This window comes from Crinia signifera, chromosome 9, assembly GCF_055691185.1.
Source record: "Crinia signifera chromosome 9, ASM5569118v1, whole genome shotgun sequence".
In the NCBI taxonomy this organism is placed as follows: Eukaryota; Metazoa; Chordata; class Amphibia; order Anura; family Myobatrachidae; genus Crinia; species Crinia signifera.
Genome location: NC_139225.1, coordinates 85,485,135 through 85,502,628, shown reverse-complemented (window position 1 = coordinate 85,502,628; position 17,494 = coordinate 85,485,135). Strand labels below are relative to the sequence as shown.

The 17,494-nt window shown below is 39.2% G+C and overlaps 1 protein-coding gene across 3 annotated transcripts in view; it reads left to right on the top strand.

Moving 5' to 3' along the window:
* Nucleotides 1-17,494, top strand: part of TENM1 (teneurin transmembrane protein 1) — a 726,432-nt gene that overhangs the window by 157,028 nt on the left and 551,910 nt on the right. For all 3 annotated transcript variants that reach the window (XM_083159336.1, XM_083159335.1, XM_083159334.1), the window contains exon 2: nt 16,076-16,354. In XM_083159336.1, the coding sequence (XP_083015462.1) occupies nt 16,135-16,354 (220 nt within the window). In that variant the 5' untranslated portion in view covers nt 16,076-16,134. The remainder of the gene's footprint in view (nt 1-16,075; nt 16,355-17,494) is intronic.

Below are 17,494 nucleotides of genomic sequence, written 5' to 3'. Positions count from 1 at the left end.
TTCTGTTAGGACTTTCTCCCTAGTAAATGTACCTCCATCTACCTTATTTTTATAAATGTCCTTGCAACTTAACTGTGGTCCCTTCCCTTCTCCTTCTATAGTGAATACAGAGCAAAAGTAATTATTTAGCTGATCTGCAATTGCCTTGTCTCCCTCCACCAAATTCTCAGTGTCTGTCCGCAGTCTTATTATTCCTCCATTTGATTTTCTCCTTTCATTTATATACTTAAAAAAAGTTTTGTTTCCTTTATCTACCGACTGAGCCATTTTCTCCTCAGCTTGTGCCTTGGCACGCCTGATCACTTTCTTAGCCTCTTTGCGTCTGGCAAGATACACTTCTTTGTCATTATTATTTTGAGTCTGCTTGTATGTCCTAAAGGCCATCTTTTTTGCTTTTACACTAGTTGATACCTCTTTTGTAAACCACACTGGCTTCCTTTTCCTGGTACTTTTCTTAACCCTTTTGATACAAAGGTCCGTTGCCTTTAGTATTGCACTTTTTAATTTTCTCCACCTCTCCTGCACTCCTTTCAAGTTCGTCCAATCCGCTAATGAGTCGCTTAAACATCTCCCCATTTTTGCAAAGTCAGCCTTCCTAAAATCCAACACCTTAGTTTTTGTGTGACTGGAGTTGGACCCTGACTTGATACTAAACCATACTGCTTGATGATCACTGGATCCCAGGTTCTCACCCACATATATGTCTGATATCCTGTCACCATTTGTGAGTATTAAATCTAATATTGAGTCTTTGCGAGTAGGCTCCCTCACCAATTGCTTGAGAGAGGCTCCCTGTAGGGAATTTAGAAATTTGCCACTTGTAGATGATCTTGCAAAAGACTCCTCCCAATTCACATCAGGTAGATTAAAGTCTCCCATGATTATGACTTCTCCCTTTAAAGCCATTTTAGTGACATCAAGCAATAGGCTCCTGTCCAAATCCTGCCCCTGGCCTGGTGGCCTATAGATGACCCCAGTACGAATAATGTCCTTCTCCCCCATTTCTATGGTCACCCAAAGGGCCTCAGTTTTTTCTTCAATATTTTGTATTAAAGTAGCATTTATGTTTTTCTTTACATACATTGCTACCCCTCCTCCGATTCTTCCCATTCTGTCCTTCCTAAATAAATTGTATCCTGGTATAGCTACGTCCCAGCCATGGTTCTCATTCCACCATGTCTCTGTGATAGCCACAATGTCTAAGTCATCCCTTGTCATTATTGCTATTAGATCAGGAATTTTGTCTCCTAGGCTTCTAGCATTTGCACACATAGTTTTAAACATTTTGCCTGTGCATCTGTTATTCCTAGCCATGTTCATACAGTACAAAATTGAAATCTAAAGTTGAAATTACCTGTTTGATGATGTTGTTCAATGTCTGTTTTTATTTTTTACTGTTCAGAAAAGCTGCAGGTCACTAATTCTAAGAATATAGTGAGTCTGTTCAGGTCAGGCTACACCTGAACACTAATGGCCAAAGGAGATAATTTGCACTGTGTTTGAGTAGACATCAGGCAGAATGCAACACTAAACTATGCTTCACTGAACAACTTCACCAAACAAGTAATAACAATTACAACCAATTCATTAAATCAGAACTTTTCAAATCATACAAGAGTTTGCATAACACAGAAATAAAGAGAGCATATTGGAGATGAATTACATACTCTTGAGGTATCAATGCAGTCCATGTGTGTTTTTGTTGATTTGTAGTAGTTTGCCTTCAGTTTTCCTTCGGTGTAACGCAGGTATAACGCTTGTAGTTATGACTCTGTTTTCCCACTTTAAAACGGTCCACTTCAATACAGGGCCACAGCTAAACTATGGCCACAGCCGTATGCAATGAGAACTAATATACTCTAACAATGCCTTCTTCCCAATTTCCAATAATTGGAAGAATCTACACCCTCAGTCCCCACCCCCTGCTATACAGAGCAATAAAAGTGGCTTACAAAAACAGTTCTGGCATTCCAGGATACTATATCTCTTTTAGAATAAAAAATACATGCCTCACTACACACAGGCAAGGTACTGTTGTTATTTACACAGATCAGATATTTGGTTGAATTTACCTATAAGACAATCCCACACACAAGGGATGCAATGTTCTGCAGTGAAGACACTTGCTTGCAAATGTACCCAATAGAGTTCAAAAGCATGTGGATGTTACAGCAGAGAGAGATAGTCTGCACGTATGCCTGTGACAAAGTTGAATTTACCTATAAGACAATCCCACACACAAGGGATGCAATGTTCTGCAGTGAAGACACTTGCTTGCAAATGTACCCAATAGAGTTCAAAAGCATGTGGATGTTACAGCAGAGAGAGATAGTCTGCACGTATGCCTGTGACAAAGTTGAATTTACCTATAAGACAATCCCACACACAAGGGATGCAATGTTCTGCAGTGAAGACACTTGCTTGCAAATGTACCCAATAGAGTTCAAAAGCATGTGGATGTTACAGCAGAGAGAGATAGTCTGCACGTATGCCTGTGACAAAGTTGAATTTACCTATAAGACAATCCCACACACAAGGGATGCAATGTTCTGCAATGTTGTGCAATGTTGGGCACACTGTGAAGTTTACACTCTGGGAGATAAGCCATACATGTGTGTAATAGTATTATATAGCCTGTATGAATACATCCACGTGTAATATATCCTCCCAGTGATATTATAGCATACAGGCATAAACACAGTGGTGTGGAAGAACATGGTAAAACAAAAATACTAGCTAGATAGTAGGGTACAGTAACTTCAGAAAACTGAAGAAATCATGGCACAGTCCAGAATGGAGACAAGCACTGGCTCTCCCCCCTCTGCTCCATGCTCAGTTGGAGGAGTCTGAAGTTGGTGTTGGTTTGAAGGTAGTGATGTGGGCCAGACCTGCATACATGGCCGATGAGAGGCCATTGGGCAACTGCCATAGCTGGCAGACAATTTAGGTGGATGGAGGCTGTGAACTGAAGAGAAGTATCTCCAACAAAGGATAGAAAAAGAGTGTGCCCTTGTTGTTTGAATAAAATGAATGTGAAATAATCCACCCTGAATGATAATCAGGCAACTGGATGACTCCAATTGAAATTATCTCCATTTCAGGGATTCCTGGTCACGTGACCACTGGAGTGGCTGACGATAGACCAGCAATACTAGCTCTATACACCTGTGTATAAATGGCATTAAGAAAAGTGGGATAAAAAGGAGAACTTTAATGGACTAGTGGGATAACCAGCCTTGAAAAGGAACATAGCAGTGGTTAAAATGCATCAGCACATTTGGGACACAACTTCCACAGGGCCTGAAGAGGAAGAGGACAAGGATGATTATCAGAGTCGCCATTGGGAGACTCTGACATAGAATGATGCCTTCCATGGGAACTAAATACATCTTAATTCTCCACTCAAGCTGGTAATTGCCCTTTACCAGGTGTTTTAGGATAGCATCCTATGTGGATTTTTATGTATTGTGTTGAATATTTTTTTGTATTAAATTGTATCACCCTATGACCATTTATCACTTTGAATTTCATTTGAATTTATGAGCTATGGACCTTAATGGAAATTCGCAGCCTTGCGTGTCCATCAGACACCACCCACCCCCCCCCCCCCCCTCGCACGCATGACCCTCTACACGGCTGCAAATGGATGATTTATATAACCAATCGCAAGCTGGAAGAAATCATTCAATTTTTCAGCGACCATTGAATGATTTATCCTGCGCTCACAGGTCTCTAAACTGCAGCTGACCGCCCCCCGCACCCGCATAATGGCCTTGTTACCACGAGAACAGTCAGCGTTCTCATGGGAATGTCCATGAAAAGCTGGGCGCTCCCATATGGTAATGGGGCTGCCCGGTGCCCCCCGCCCTTCTCCGCCCCTCGTCCGTGGTATAGGGTGCACGCACGGAGGACCGAATGGATCTGAATAAGGTCCGATATCTGAAGGAGAAAAGTGGAGATCAGTCCAATTTAAAAGTGTCACCCAGTCGCCTGATTGTTAAAGGACAGACACTCACTGTGTGCATCTTGGGGGAGACTGTGGAAGGATGAAGCGAGTGGCCACCGTGGCAGGTGGGTTTGTACAGAGAGGAAGGTGTAGTGGATGAAGTGTTGTCTAGTGCAGAAAATGATCGTAAGTGAATTTTTCATGTGTTTGCTGACTGAACCACTTGAAAAAGGAGTATGTTTGATAGACAAACTTTCAGGCAATTGACTAAGTTATATGGTTTTCACTAATTTACCTTATATTTGATTTGCATAATACCGATTTATTGGTTTTATATTATTTTTCATTATTAATGTTATGAAAGGTAATTTAAAGGAAATTATTTGTCAATTTACTATTTTGATTAATGCAGACATAAAAAACATCTTAAATGTCCAGCAGGACAAACAGTTTACCTTTTTATGTAGAGAAATAACATGTATGTACTGTCACAAATTCACCTGCATTGTAATACAAGAGTGATCAGGGAGTGTATAGAAACATAATGCAGTTATTACTCTGCGAAGGCACAACCTCTATCTATTCCATAGCCTTACTTATTAATACTACAAACTCTATTCATATATGCAGAATAAATCAGTATGATATATCAATTAATTAAATTAATTATTAAAAAGTTAATACTTTGCATATTTAACTTACATTATCAGTTATTTTTAAGTGTACAGATGAAACTAAGGGGTCATTCTAATTCATTCACTTACCTGCATGTTCGCACAGGGGAGCGATGTTTAAAGACTCCTCATAAGCATTTATGCCAGCTCATAAGCAATTATTTGCCAGACTGTTAACAGGAAGCAGTGGGGGGCGTGGGACGGCGGACATCGGTTGTGCCCATTGGAATGCCCAGCATTTTATGGTCGTTCCCATGAAAATGCTGGCTGTTCCCATGGTACTTCACCAATGACGTGGGTGCTAGGACCGAACAGCTGACATCACCGGATGCAGGCTGCCCGCCCTCTTCCCGTACAGAGTAGCTGCAAATCTGAGAAACCAGACAGTGTCTTAGATTTGCATGCATCTTAGAAATCATTCAATGGTCGGTGACCATCAAATTATTTTGTACTCGCACGCAAACTGTGACTGGATGTTTTGCATGCATGCTGATGAAATGTGCATGCGTGCGGCAGGTGGTTGTTCATACGGGCGACGGTTACTCAGACAATCAGAATGACCTCCTAAGTTTATTTCACATTGTTTGTTTTTGTATGTGTAAAAAAGTGGTATTTTTAAATGCAAAATTCATAGAGGAAGATGCAACTCTAGTTGAATACAGCCAGTGATGACTGTGTAGAAATGGATGGTCAATGAACAAAAGTTTTTATAACAATATATTATAGATCAATAATGGCAACAAAATTGGAAAGAAACTGCAATTAGGATTTCAAGTACAGATATGAACTCAATGGAATCCAGAAGTCAATTAACTATCAATAATTAAAATATGTCATGCTTATTGCACCAATGAATCATAAGAAATTTTCTTAAAAGCTGTGAAGACTAGCTTTTCCTTTCTGCATAGGCATAAATAGTTTAATTGCTGTACTCATTTAGAGCTGTGTTCACTCCTGGCTAAATGCTAATTATCCCTCCAATGCAGAGAGCCTACCTCATATTCAGTTTTAATGTGTCTTAATCCTATAAAATAGAAGATAACTACTGTATGGCTAAACATGTGGTACAGTGTGCAAGTATGTATCTGTTTTTCTCTTGCAATAAATATGATCTTGTGCACGAATTATATCTCTATCCCAAATAATTATAATAATAATAATACTAATAATAATAATAGGTACTTATGTAATATCTGGGCTCCCGATTTTCTTATGAGACCGCGTCCCCTCGCGGGGCTCGCTGCGCTTGCCACGCTTCGGGCACGGTGGCTCGCTGCGCTCCCACACTATATAAAATCAACTCCATGCGTAGTTGGATAGTAGGGGTATGAAAAAATGGGATGCATTTAACATGGGAGCCCAGATAATACATAAGTACCTAATAATAATACAACAGATGGAAACACAGGGCCATAGAAGGGAAAAAATGTGCCATGGGCTGACCCCCGTAATCCTGCACATGGGACATCATGATGTCACAACGAAAGGGCGGGGTGCAGTGAATTCAGAGTAAGACAAACACAGGTAACTCTCAGAAAGATATTCAGGCTGCTTAATGTTATTTAGGCACCTTACACCCAAATGCAAGTACCAATAAGGAAGCAAAGGTAAAAAGGTATAACATTATACTAACATATCCCATCAGCACACCAACATTTTCCTTGGACATTTTATTCCCTACCCTTATTCTGTTATCTACATTATGGGGTAGATTTATTATGCTCGGTGAAGTGATAAAGTGGCTGGTACTTTATCATCGACCAATCAGCTCCTAACTTTAATTTTTCAAAGCCAGCCTTTAACTTGACAATTAGGAGCTGATTGGCTGGTGATAAAGTACCAGCCATTTTATCACTTCTACAAGCTTAATAAATCTGCCCCTCAGTCTCCTATCTGATCCCTTTTAGGCTTTTTTTTTGTCTGTTCCCAGCATGCCTACAATTGATAAAGGTCCATTGGTCCCCAATAACTTTAAGACTGGTAACAATTACAGCCACATCTAGCATGACAATTCTACACCTTTGGATAAAATATGATATTGCATTCAACAGTAATCAACAAGGAATGTATTAATTGATCTGATTATTTGATTATGGCTGTATGATGCTAGCTATTTCATATAAATATATCACTTAAATAAAAAATATAGCTAAGCTTGACCTATTGCAAATTTGTTTCATTTCCTGGGGTGGGATCTGTACAAGAAAACATTGCTTTTTATGAAAAAAAAATCCCCCCCATCTTTTTGATTGATTTGGATAACTCCTGTACTTTGCATCTACTCTAGATTTGTATTTGTCCAGATTTAGGTCTACTTATATCATAGAATAAACATTGCAGTAAAAAAATGGTTGCATGGCACTGACTAGATATATGCAAATCATTAACATTCCCTCATTACTGCATTGTCTACAACATATGTCAATCCATGTGTTCTCCTCTAAGATTGTATACCATGGGGGACAGCATGATTATTTCAAAACAATTTCAGTGTCCCAATTTCCCCTACACCTTGCTGTTTACAAACACCTCTAGGCATTACTGGCTGGAGCAGAAACTATCCATGTGCCAGAGCTGACTTCTAGAAAAGGACGTTTACATTGCAGAATAATCTCGGAAAATATGTTTAGTCTAGTGACAGATTGTGTTACACCTGTGAGACAGTCTATAGAAGATAGAACCACAGATGCTTTAGTATATTATTAATTCATTTTGGAAAAAATATAGCTGAAGCTTAATCAATCAAGCCAGTAAATACCTACCATGTGTTATTTGTGTTTTATTTAAAAAATGTAACTAGTTATTTTTATGAAATGGGATGAAATCATAAATTAATCCAATTTTAAAGAAAACCTAAAACATGTAAACTCACCCATGTAAATATCTTTATCTCAATATTTTTACTGTATAAACTAATTTTTTTAAATACATACTACTTTTTTATCAGTATATAATTTTATTTTAAAACGTAAAGTCTTGTGATGTACAGTAATTGCACGGTTTTCAAATGCATAAATAATGAGTAATATTGTATTCAATTTGTGGGCTATAGTATAAATAGTTCCAAATATTTACAAAAATAATTTTACCAGTGAAGATCAGATTACACAAACATCCATTTCGGTGTTTAACTTCTTCAGTGGTAATCCCAAGAATTTTCCGGGCTTAGTGCCCAGACTGGCAAGCCCTGAAAATTCTTGGATTGCCACTGGATAGAGCCAGGCAGCACCGCTGAGCTGATGGCTGAACTCAGCTTCAGCACTGCACGGCTCCGGCTGCTCAGCAGCGCGTCCCCTTATCCTCCCGTCACACCGGTTGCCGGGGGCAGTGCCGAGTTGCTGGGGGCAGGGCCGGGCAGAGGCTGACATAGTGCTCAACGGCACTACCAGGACCCTAGAAACAGCGTGGTGGGGGGTTTTCCGGTAGCGCTCCCCATAAAAACTCACACAGGGGGGAGCTACACTACTGAAGGGGTTAAAGTGTATTTTTTTACTTAAGTGAGTTTAACTTGTTAGTTTGGACATGGCCACCTGCAACGTTTACTAAATACATTGTGCCATGCTTCTGCCTTATGTAGCCCATACACGTTACAATTATTGTATACAATATTGTATACAATATCGCATCTCATCGCATATCGGTTTTGCGATGAGATGAGATCTAGTAAAAAAAGTATGTGCTGCACATACTTTTTTACGAGATCTCATCTCATCTCATTGCAAAACTGAGATGCGATGAGATGCGATATTGTATACAATATTGTATACAATAATTGTAACGTGTATGGGCACCTTTACTCCTTTAATGTGTCATTTATGTCTTTATATTGTCAAGTAGTGGCATTTAAAGTTGTACTATAGCTCTGCTGTATTCTCTGTATTTTATACACTTGAGTTCAGCAGAGGTCATGTGCAAGTCAATGAATTGAAACAATGTAGATGTGAAACCCTCTCTTCTCCTATTCTGAATAAATAAATGTCCCTTTACAAGGTAACATTTTAAACAACATAGTCATTTTATATAATATTTACTAACATGTCCACATTAGTTTTGGTTACATTACACAATACTGTTAGTCTCTAGACCTAGTGGCAATATATTGATATTGGAAGTTAGACAGACAGTATAATAGCATTACTTTATGTATACAAACCAAAATCATTTTTCATTGTCTCATCATATAATAGGGAGCATTTTTCCTCATCATTTTTGTCATCTCTTTATAAAATCACTAAGAATTGTCCATCGTCAGTTGCAACAATAACTTAAGACAATTATTCTTATGTATTTTTATTTTTAAGAAAGCTAAATAAATCCATGACCTTTATGTTGCCAGACACCAGTCTTTGTAGCTATAATACTGATCAAGAGTCTGTTCGCCCAACATTTCTTTTTGTAAGAATGTACTCAGTAGATTGAAAGGAAAGGAAATCTGCAACACTGTGGTGTTTCATACAGTTGCTTAGTGCAAATGAGAAAGCTTTGCTTGACAGTAAACTGATAGAAAGGTCAAAAAAAGAGGCATCTCTTGTGGAATAAAAACATTAAGTCATTCGAACAAAGGTCACTTAGCTCTACTTGTATGAGCCTTTATCATCTATCTGACAAGGCCAACTAGATATTGATCATCAGAAGCGTCTTGGAAATCACAAGTGGAGCTTGAGCAAAGTGAGAGGGGAAAAAAAACGTATGGTTAAGCTTCGAAGAATCACAGTGTTCTTTTGTAATGTGATGTGAATTCTTCTTGGCCTATGTTTTTTTATGATCTGGCCCATTATCCTTGTGTCGTATGCAATTTCTCCTCAATCGGCATGATGAATACTGCAATAGGGGATTTAAGAGCTCTCTGTTCTGTATTCTAGTTCTAGCTGGTTTTCTTGAATAGAATATCTCATTAAGTACAAGAAGAAAATATTGTATCTGACAAAAGGCCAGAGTCACATATATCTGAAACTTAAAAAGGGTATACCCGATGTGATCAGTGTACTGTACTATGTTTGGCAAAAGAAAAAGTAGAATCTCCTAAAATGTATACAATTTTAGACTTAATTACAATTTTGAAGGTATGTGTGGGATTTCAATGAATTTGTTTTACAGTATGAATAAAGTAAGCAGTAATAATACACTAACGTATTTATAATCAGTGCAATGTGTGCACTGCACACCAGCCCCATACTGCCGAAATCTCTGGGAAAATAGTGCAGTGGCCATTGTCCTGTGATTTTTCACATGCGTAGTGAAGAAATCGCACTCTATTTTTGAAAAGTTCCGTACATGTGCATTAGAGTCTGAGCCCTTAAGTGCCTGCTCATTCAGCTTTATAAAATGTACTTTATATATAATTTTCCTAGCATTAGCATTGCTCCTTTCAGACACAAATATATATATATATATATATATATATATATATATATATATGTATATATTAAGCAGCAGCAACCCCGATGCCTCCTGGATCATTTTGTTGAAAATGGCAGAAGCATACCGCAGCAATCAAAGGGATTTTTCAAACGTGTATTGCAGAAATCAAAACCAACTTTTTGGGGCTGGCATGCCCGTTTGTCACCCACACCTTGACAAAGGAGCGTGCCAGCCCCGAAATGTATGCTTCTGCCATTTATATATATATATATATATAATAATGTCCAAGGGTCTGGCACTCTCAATAGTATGTACAACTTGTTCTGGTGCGCATCCAAAGTAAGGATGTATACATGTAGAAAGGGATGTCACTCAGAAACTTTCAATGCAAAAAAGAAATACGCTGACTGCAGTAGGTTGAGATCAACGTTTCAGGGTTGTACCCCTTTTATCAAGACCTGTTGAACCAATGCGATAAAGACATATATATAGACATGACAGACTTACAGTTTAGTGCGCCCCACACCTGCCGCGCTGTCCGTTCGGGGTCCGGTGACGTCACTGGTGTGCGTTCCCAGGGACTCCCGGCACCTCCCAGAGGGTGCGGCTTCACCCAGGGTCTGATATCCATGGCAACAAGTGATGCGTACACTGACACACTTGGAATCACTGCTTGTGTGTGGACAGACTCCTGTGAACAATATAAACATAAACCAAATCACCAATAATGAAAAGAACGAGGGATGGGGGATAGAGGAACAAATATATATATGCTGATGCAACGGGGAAAAAATATGTTTATATTGTTCACAGGAGTCTGTCCACACACAAGCAGCGATTCCAAGTGGGTATCACCGGCCGTCAGTGCGCCAGAGTGACAAGCCCCAGCTTCACAGTAAATACGAACTGTGTCAGTGTACGCATCACTTGTTGCCATGGATATCAGACCCTGGGTGAAGCCGCGCCCTCTGGGAGGTGCCGGGAGTCCCTGGGAACGCACACCAGTGACGCCACCGGACCCCGAACGGACAGCGCGGCAGGTGAGGGCGCACTAAACTGTAAGTCTGTCATGTCTATATATATGTCTTTATCGCATTGGTTCAACAGGTCTTGATAAAAGGGGTACAACCCTGAAACGTTGATCTCAACCTACTGCAGTCAGCGTATTTCTTTTTTGCATTGAAAGTTTCTGAGTGACATCCCTTTCTACATGTGTATATATATATATATATATATATATATATATATACATCCAAGATCCGACACTCAAAGATATAAAATGAAATGACTTACTAGAGTCCACGTGGGGCCAACAAACAGAGAGAGGAAGGAGGCGGCACTCGTCAGGCTGAAGAATAGGTGTCCTTTAATCCTACAGTATCGGGGTTACCCCCCGTCATCAGGGATGGACTACATACACGCAATGATACATAACAGAAGTGACCTTATAAACACACCCACACCAAACGACCCCGCCCCCCAACCCCATTAAAAACAGATTGAGCTCACCTGCCGGACATGGGAGCGTCCCACTAAACCAGGTGAGACCGGAACGGTCCACCCAGCAGTAGGCGTCCCTCCGGTCCAGCTGACTGCTCCACATGTCAGTTCCCCCTCATGAGCCTGCCAGTCCGGGGAGCGCACTCCAGCAGTACACGGGGACAGACGCCCGGAAGTAACAGTATATTTACCTCACTTCCGCCAACCGTCTCACGTTCCCTGCATTGTGCCAACCCCAAGATGGCGCCCGCGATAGGGAACCGCAATAAAGATAATCAAAGCCCAAACTGTTGCCTAGACAACAGATCAATAACAGTGTATGTATGTCAAAACATGAATATGTCTAATAAGGCAGTATGTCTGACTGTCCAAAACATTAAATGCTGTACTCTCAATTGAATTTAAGCACGGAATTTGCATGCATATAAATAACTATAGATATGACATTGCAGGACAACACAGAGTGAAAACAGGAAAATCCCCACATAAAGTTACAAGCAGTGATAATGAACATATAAGCATATAATTCATAAACAATTAAAGTGATCTGAGAATAGTATATCCCCAGAGCACTCCACAAGAGGTGGCAAGTTATTAGTTATATGCACATGATGCATGCTAATTTATTAAATTATTAATTTATTAAATCAAATAGATACCTGTAAATAACTACTGTATTAAAGAAAATACTGTATTAGCATGAAACAGGCTAGAAGAGGTAAATCATTACAAGAAGCACTGTAGCCCCAGGGTCTCATTCAAGCCACCAGGGGCCAGAGTGCCCAACATGAAAATCCACCTACTTTCACGTTGTAGGAGGAGTTTATTTCTATATTGCCCCCCCCCCTGATGTTTTTGGGGACATGATCAATAATGATAGAACGTACCTCATTCACAGTATGATGGTGGGACAAACAGTGTCGGCAAGAGGTTGATCACTGTGTCCTGTGTGAATAGCCTGACTGATGGCTGTCCTATGCAGGGCCATGCACTCTTTAAATTGGCGCTGGTTCTTCCCCACATAGGACAGCCCACAAGGGCAAGTAAGCAAGTAAATTACATAGGTAGTGCTACAAGTAAGGGGATACCTGATGGTATGGAATTTGTTGGAATGTGGATGCCCGAATTTATCTCCAGTGTCCATGGTTTTACAGGTGGTACATCCCAGACACCTGAAACACCCATTTTTCCTAGACAGAAAATGTGAAGGGACCTTTTTGTCCCAGCCGGTAATATCCAGCTTGACTAAACTATCCTTCAAATTGGATTGTCTGGAATAGCTAGGCATCAGCTGTGTATTACGTAAGAGAGGGAGATCAGGGTCGGTAGACACTATCAGCCACCAGTGTTTAGCCAGGGCAGTTGTGTGCCTACTGTCCCATGAGAACCGGTTAACTCATGGGACTTTGCGACTAAATAGAGTATCACTGGTCTCTGACTTTTTTCTTAATGGGTAATAAGGTGGATCTGGGATACCCACGTTGAACAAATTTGTCCACCATGGTATCCAGTGCTTGTGGTACCTGGGATTCATCTGACGTGATCCGCCACACCCACTCTTGCGGCGGATCACGTCAGATGAATCCCAGGTACCACAAGCACTGGATACCATGGTGGACAAATTTGTTCAACGTGGGTATCCCAGATCCACCTTATTACCCATTAAGAAAAAAGTGTTGGAGACATCCAGGGACAAGACATTACAAGTAAAATCAGAGACCAGTTATACTCTATCTAGTCGCAAAGTCCCATGGGTTAACCGGTTCTCATGGGAATGTTTGGAGCTGAGCAGTGTACACCCATCTATTGGATCACAAATACCAATTGTGGACTTGTCAAGCAAAAAAACTATACATATAGTATCTGAAGGCCGTTTCTTTCGTTTAAAAGAACCTGAGGTGCTGTCATTCTATATATTATATACAGCAACCAGTGGATTTCTGGTCGTTTGTATTAATATTACCTGAGAATCACCTTCGCTTTATCATTTACCACCTGGGAGAATTTTGTCTCATTTTATAATTGCGTGATCATCTTGTACAACTGTCGCATCGTGCCCCTGATGAAGTCATGCAAATGACGAAACGCGTCGGTTATATGGGCGTTTTGAAACACTTGTTGTGATTGTACATCATTTGTCTAAAAATATATAATTTATATTGTGATTCACTGTAATTGTATCAAACCTTTATTGTACACTGCTATGCCCTTAGGGCAGTTTTATATTAAATTGTTTTACCATACTTGAAAGATTCTGTTCAAACAGGAAAGGTTAAACGCACCCTGAAACCCCCCTTTTTCCCCCTATATATATATATATATATATATATATATATATATATATATATATATATATATATATATACAACACCAAACCTGTGATGAAAGTAACAAAAAATGTACATGGTGTAAATAATAGTCTATCTCCCCTGCGGTTGTCATCAGGGACATGATCAATTACCATGTGCTTGAATGTGGAGATAGAGTGTTTTAACTCAGCATAGTGGCATGCTACTGGGTGATCAGATGCTTTTCCACCCAGATCTGCTCTAATGGCCGATCTATGCATTGCCATTCTCTCTTTTAGTGGTGAATAGTCTTTCCCACATAACACATGCCACATGGGCATTTGATTAGATAGATAATATAAGAACTGTTACATGACAACAGTGGCACAGGCTATGTACTTAATGGGCTTCTGTTGTGTGAATGGGGTGAGTGGCAGCACTGCTTTGTGCTGGCAGGGGAAGTGTTCTGAACATGGCTGTGAGTCGATCAAGAATGGGAACAAGTGCACCGCCGCTGATGGTCTGCTGGGTGAGGGGTGCAGTGTGCTGGCCGCAGCGGTGCTGTGTCCTGATGGGGTAAGAGCTGGACAGTGGTGCCGGCAGCTGCAGTGAGGAAGATGTGTGGTTGCTGGCTGCTTCTCTTTCTTGATTGCTGAGAAATGCAGAGTCATATTTTCATGCATTGTCCATTCAGTCTTCTCTACATATGTAAAATCTCAAGAGAACTTCATAAATTTGTTTAATTCTGAATAGGCTATCAAGTCTTAGATGTTTAAAAAATGTATTCGGTTATAGATTTAAACAGGGTGCGTTATCCTGCTTATTTGTGTTCAGAAATTTTGATGGAAAACTTCCCTCTGGTGTGTCCAGCCATGGATGGTTCAACATTGATTTTAAGTTAAAATCCCTATGAAAGCTTAATAAAGTATGTGATTGATGTAGTGCTGCTTAGCTTTAATCATAGGCAATCAAAGGTTATTTTTTTTTAATTTAATTTATTTTTTACAAATTTTCCATTGATCTGCGGTGGAAATATGTTACAATAGCAAATTGAGTCTATTACTTATGGGGCCTACACACATAGCAATGTAGGGCATTTTCTAAGCGATATCACTAGATCACTTAAAAAATGCACCCACATCACTCCATGTATAGAGGCTATAGCGATAGCTATCACCCGGCGAATTATATCCAGCATGCTGAATAGTAATCAGCCACAGCCAGAGTTTTTACCGGAGAACACTGGCCCTGACAGATTGCACAGCACACAGTGTTGACACATTACTGTGTGCTGAACTATCTTGCTGAGCAGTCTGAGCACTCAGAATGCTCAGAAAATCTCTACGTGTGTAGGCCTGAGCAATCTTTCTGAGCGTTCTGAGTAATCTAGCATCCTTTAGAACGCTTAGCAAATCTGTAGGTGTGTAAACCCCTTTAACATGAATGAGTTGCCTATAAAAGGCTATATCTTGAGATCACCATAGAAACATTGAAACATAAACTTTGACAGATAGGAACTACTGGGCTAATATAGTCTGCTCCCTTTTTAATCTTTTTTAACCTATTAAAAGAATGTAATCAAAATAATGTTTTGCATTCAAAGTAATTGGGTAATCTTTTTTTAGTCATTGCTAAAAGGGTATTAATCAAATCTTGTTTCCTTAATGTTGAAAAAAGTGGTAATTTTTGGATCATGTAAGGCAGTGGTAGCCAACTCCAGTCCTCGAGAGCTACCAACAGTTCACATTTTCCAGACATCCTAGCTACTGCACAGGTGCACTCATTACTGACTGACACATTTTAAAAGATCCACAGGTGGAGCTAATTACTTCAATTGTGATTTTGTGAGGAGACATGAAAAACATGCATTGTTGGTAGCTCTCGAGGACTAGAGTTGGCTACCCCAGATGTAAGGAGTTGTTATCATCCAGGAAATGTATTGATTGCTGACTGACTGAACTTAAGGGTAATTTTATATGGGTTGAGGTGTTGTTGATCATGTACTGTAGAACATGACTTCCATTTCCTGATTTACAAGAACTTTACACAAACTTATTACAAATATCATATATATATATATTTTTTTTTTTATTTTTTTTTTCCAATCATTAAATAAGAACAAACTCTAAACTTGTTAACTTTTTAGTGAGAGCTACAAGGTGACAATCTACATTCCACTTGTTCACCTTACAGACACATTTCAATTTAGCGAAATATAGTTTTGCAGCTAAGAATTATTTTTGATATATACTGTATATATATTTTTTCTATTTAAAAAAAAAATGTTTATCTTATTATTATTACAGAAATAGCTGTCCTTTCAAACATCACACTGTACTTCATGAAATAATCCGTTTTATGAAATATGGAACAAATGGACAGTAAGCCTTACCAACCATTATCAAAAATTAAGCATGAAATGGATCATACTTACACCAGCTCTTCAGAAGATAGTGAAGATGAACGAAAGCCAAGACAATCGTACAACTCAAGAGAAACTCTCCAGGAATGTACACAAGAAATAAGACTAAATTACAACAGCCATAGCAGCAGGAAAAGAAAAGCAGTTGAAGATCCCACTCAAGGTAGTACAATATAATTTAATTAAAAAAAAAACAAGATGTTAATTAATCAATTTGCTATATTACTAACATTGCAGTTTTAGAGGCTATTATATAATGTAAAAATGTATCAAAAGTACATTAATCATATTTGAAGAATGCTTTTTTTTTCTTAACAACATACTTATCTGTAACATACTTAACTAGAGAATTTCCATGGCCATGTGATCTGCATTTTACAATTTATTCATTTAACATTTAAATCAATTAAGCATTCATTACACATTCATAATACCAATTCAGAATATAAAAAAAAACAATAAATATTGCTAAGAGTGCCGGGAGCCAGGCTGCAGGAAAATAAAATAAAAAAATACAAAAAAGGGCAGCCACTGATTGGATGAGAGAGCTCACTCAGCCAATCAGTGGCCTCCCATATGTATACATTTCCTAACACTCGGCGTTGCCCTGCCCGGCACCCGGCTCTTGGAGTCCCCCCTGCATCGGATGCGATAAATCGTGGGTGCTAAAAAGCACCCAAAATGTGCTTCTGATGACTGTACATTTATCTTATGTGCAGCTGGTCCGACCTCCGGCTCAGGTCCGATGTGCATTGGACCCGAGGGGGACATCAAACAAGTCCGATTTGGGCTGATTTCTCGTGAGAGGCAGACCTAAGTAAAAATATGAAAAGTGGTCCATTTTTTTAAAAAAATATACAATTAGTGTATATTACATATATAACACATCAGCAAAGAACAACAAATACCATAAGCCAATAAACAACGCTGAGCTTGTCAAAAACGTATTCTTTCTGGATTGGCATACTGGTAAACATTTATTAATGCTATTATTTGTATTTATCCAAGTTTTGAGAGAGATATAGTAGAAGAGAGATAAAGTACCAACATATCAGCTCCTGTCATTTTGCAAACACAGCCGGGAAAATTACATTAGGAAACTGATTTGTTGATCATTTATGTATTTATACTTTATCACTCTGCAAACCTTGAAAATATCTTCCCCTCTGGACTTATAAAGGGGCATTTTTCAATAGCTAGGCAAAAAATTGCATGCACCACACTGAAATAATTATGTGATCTCTATTAATTATTGTAAGTCATTTACTATGGTTTTTTCTTGTAAATTGGACGATAAGGATGA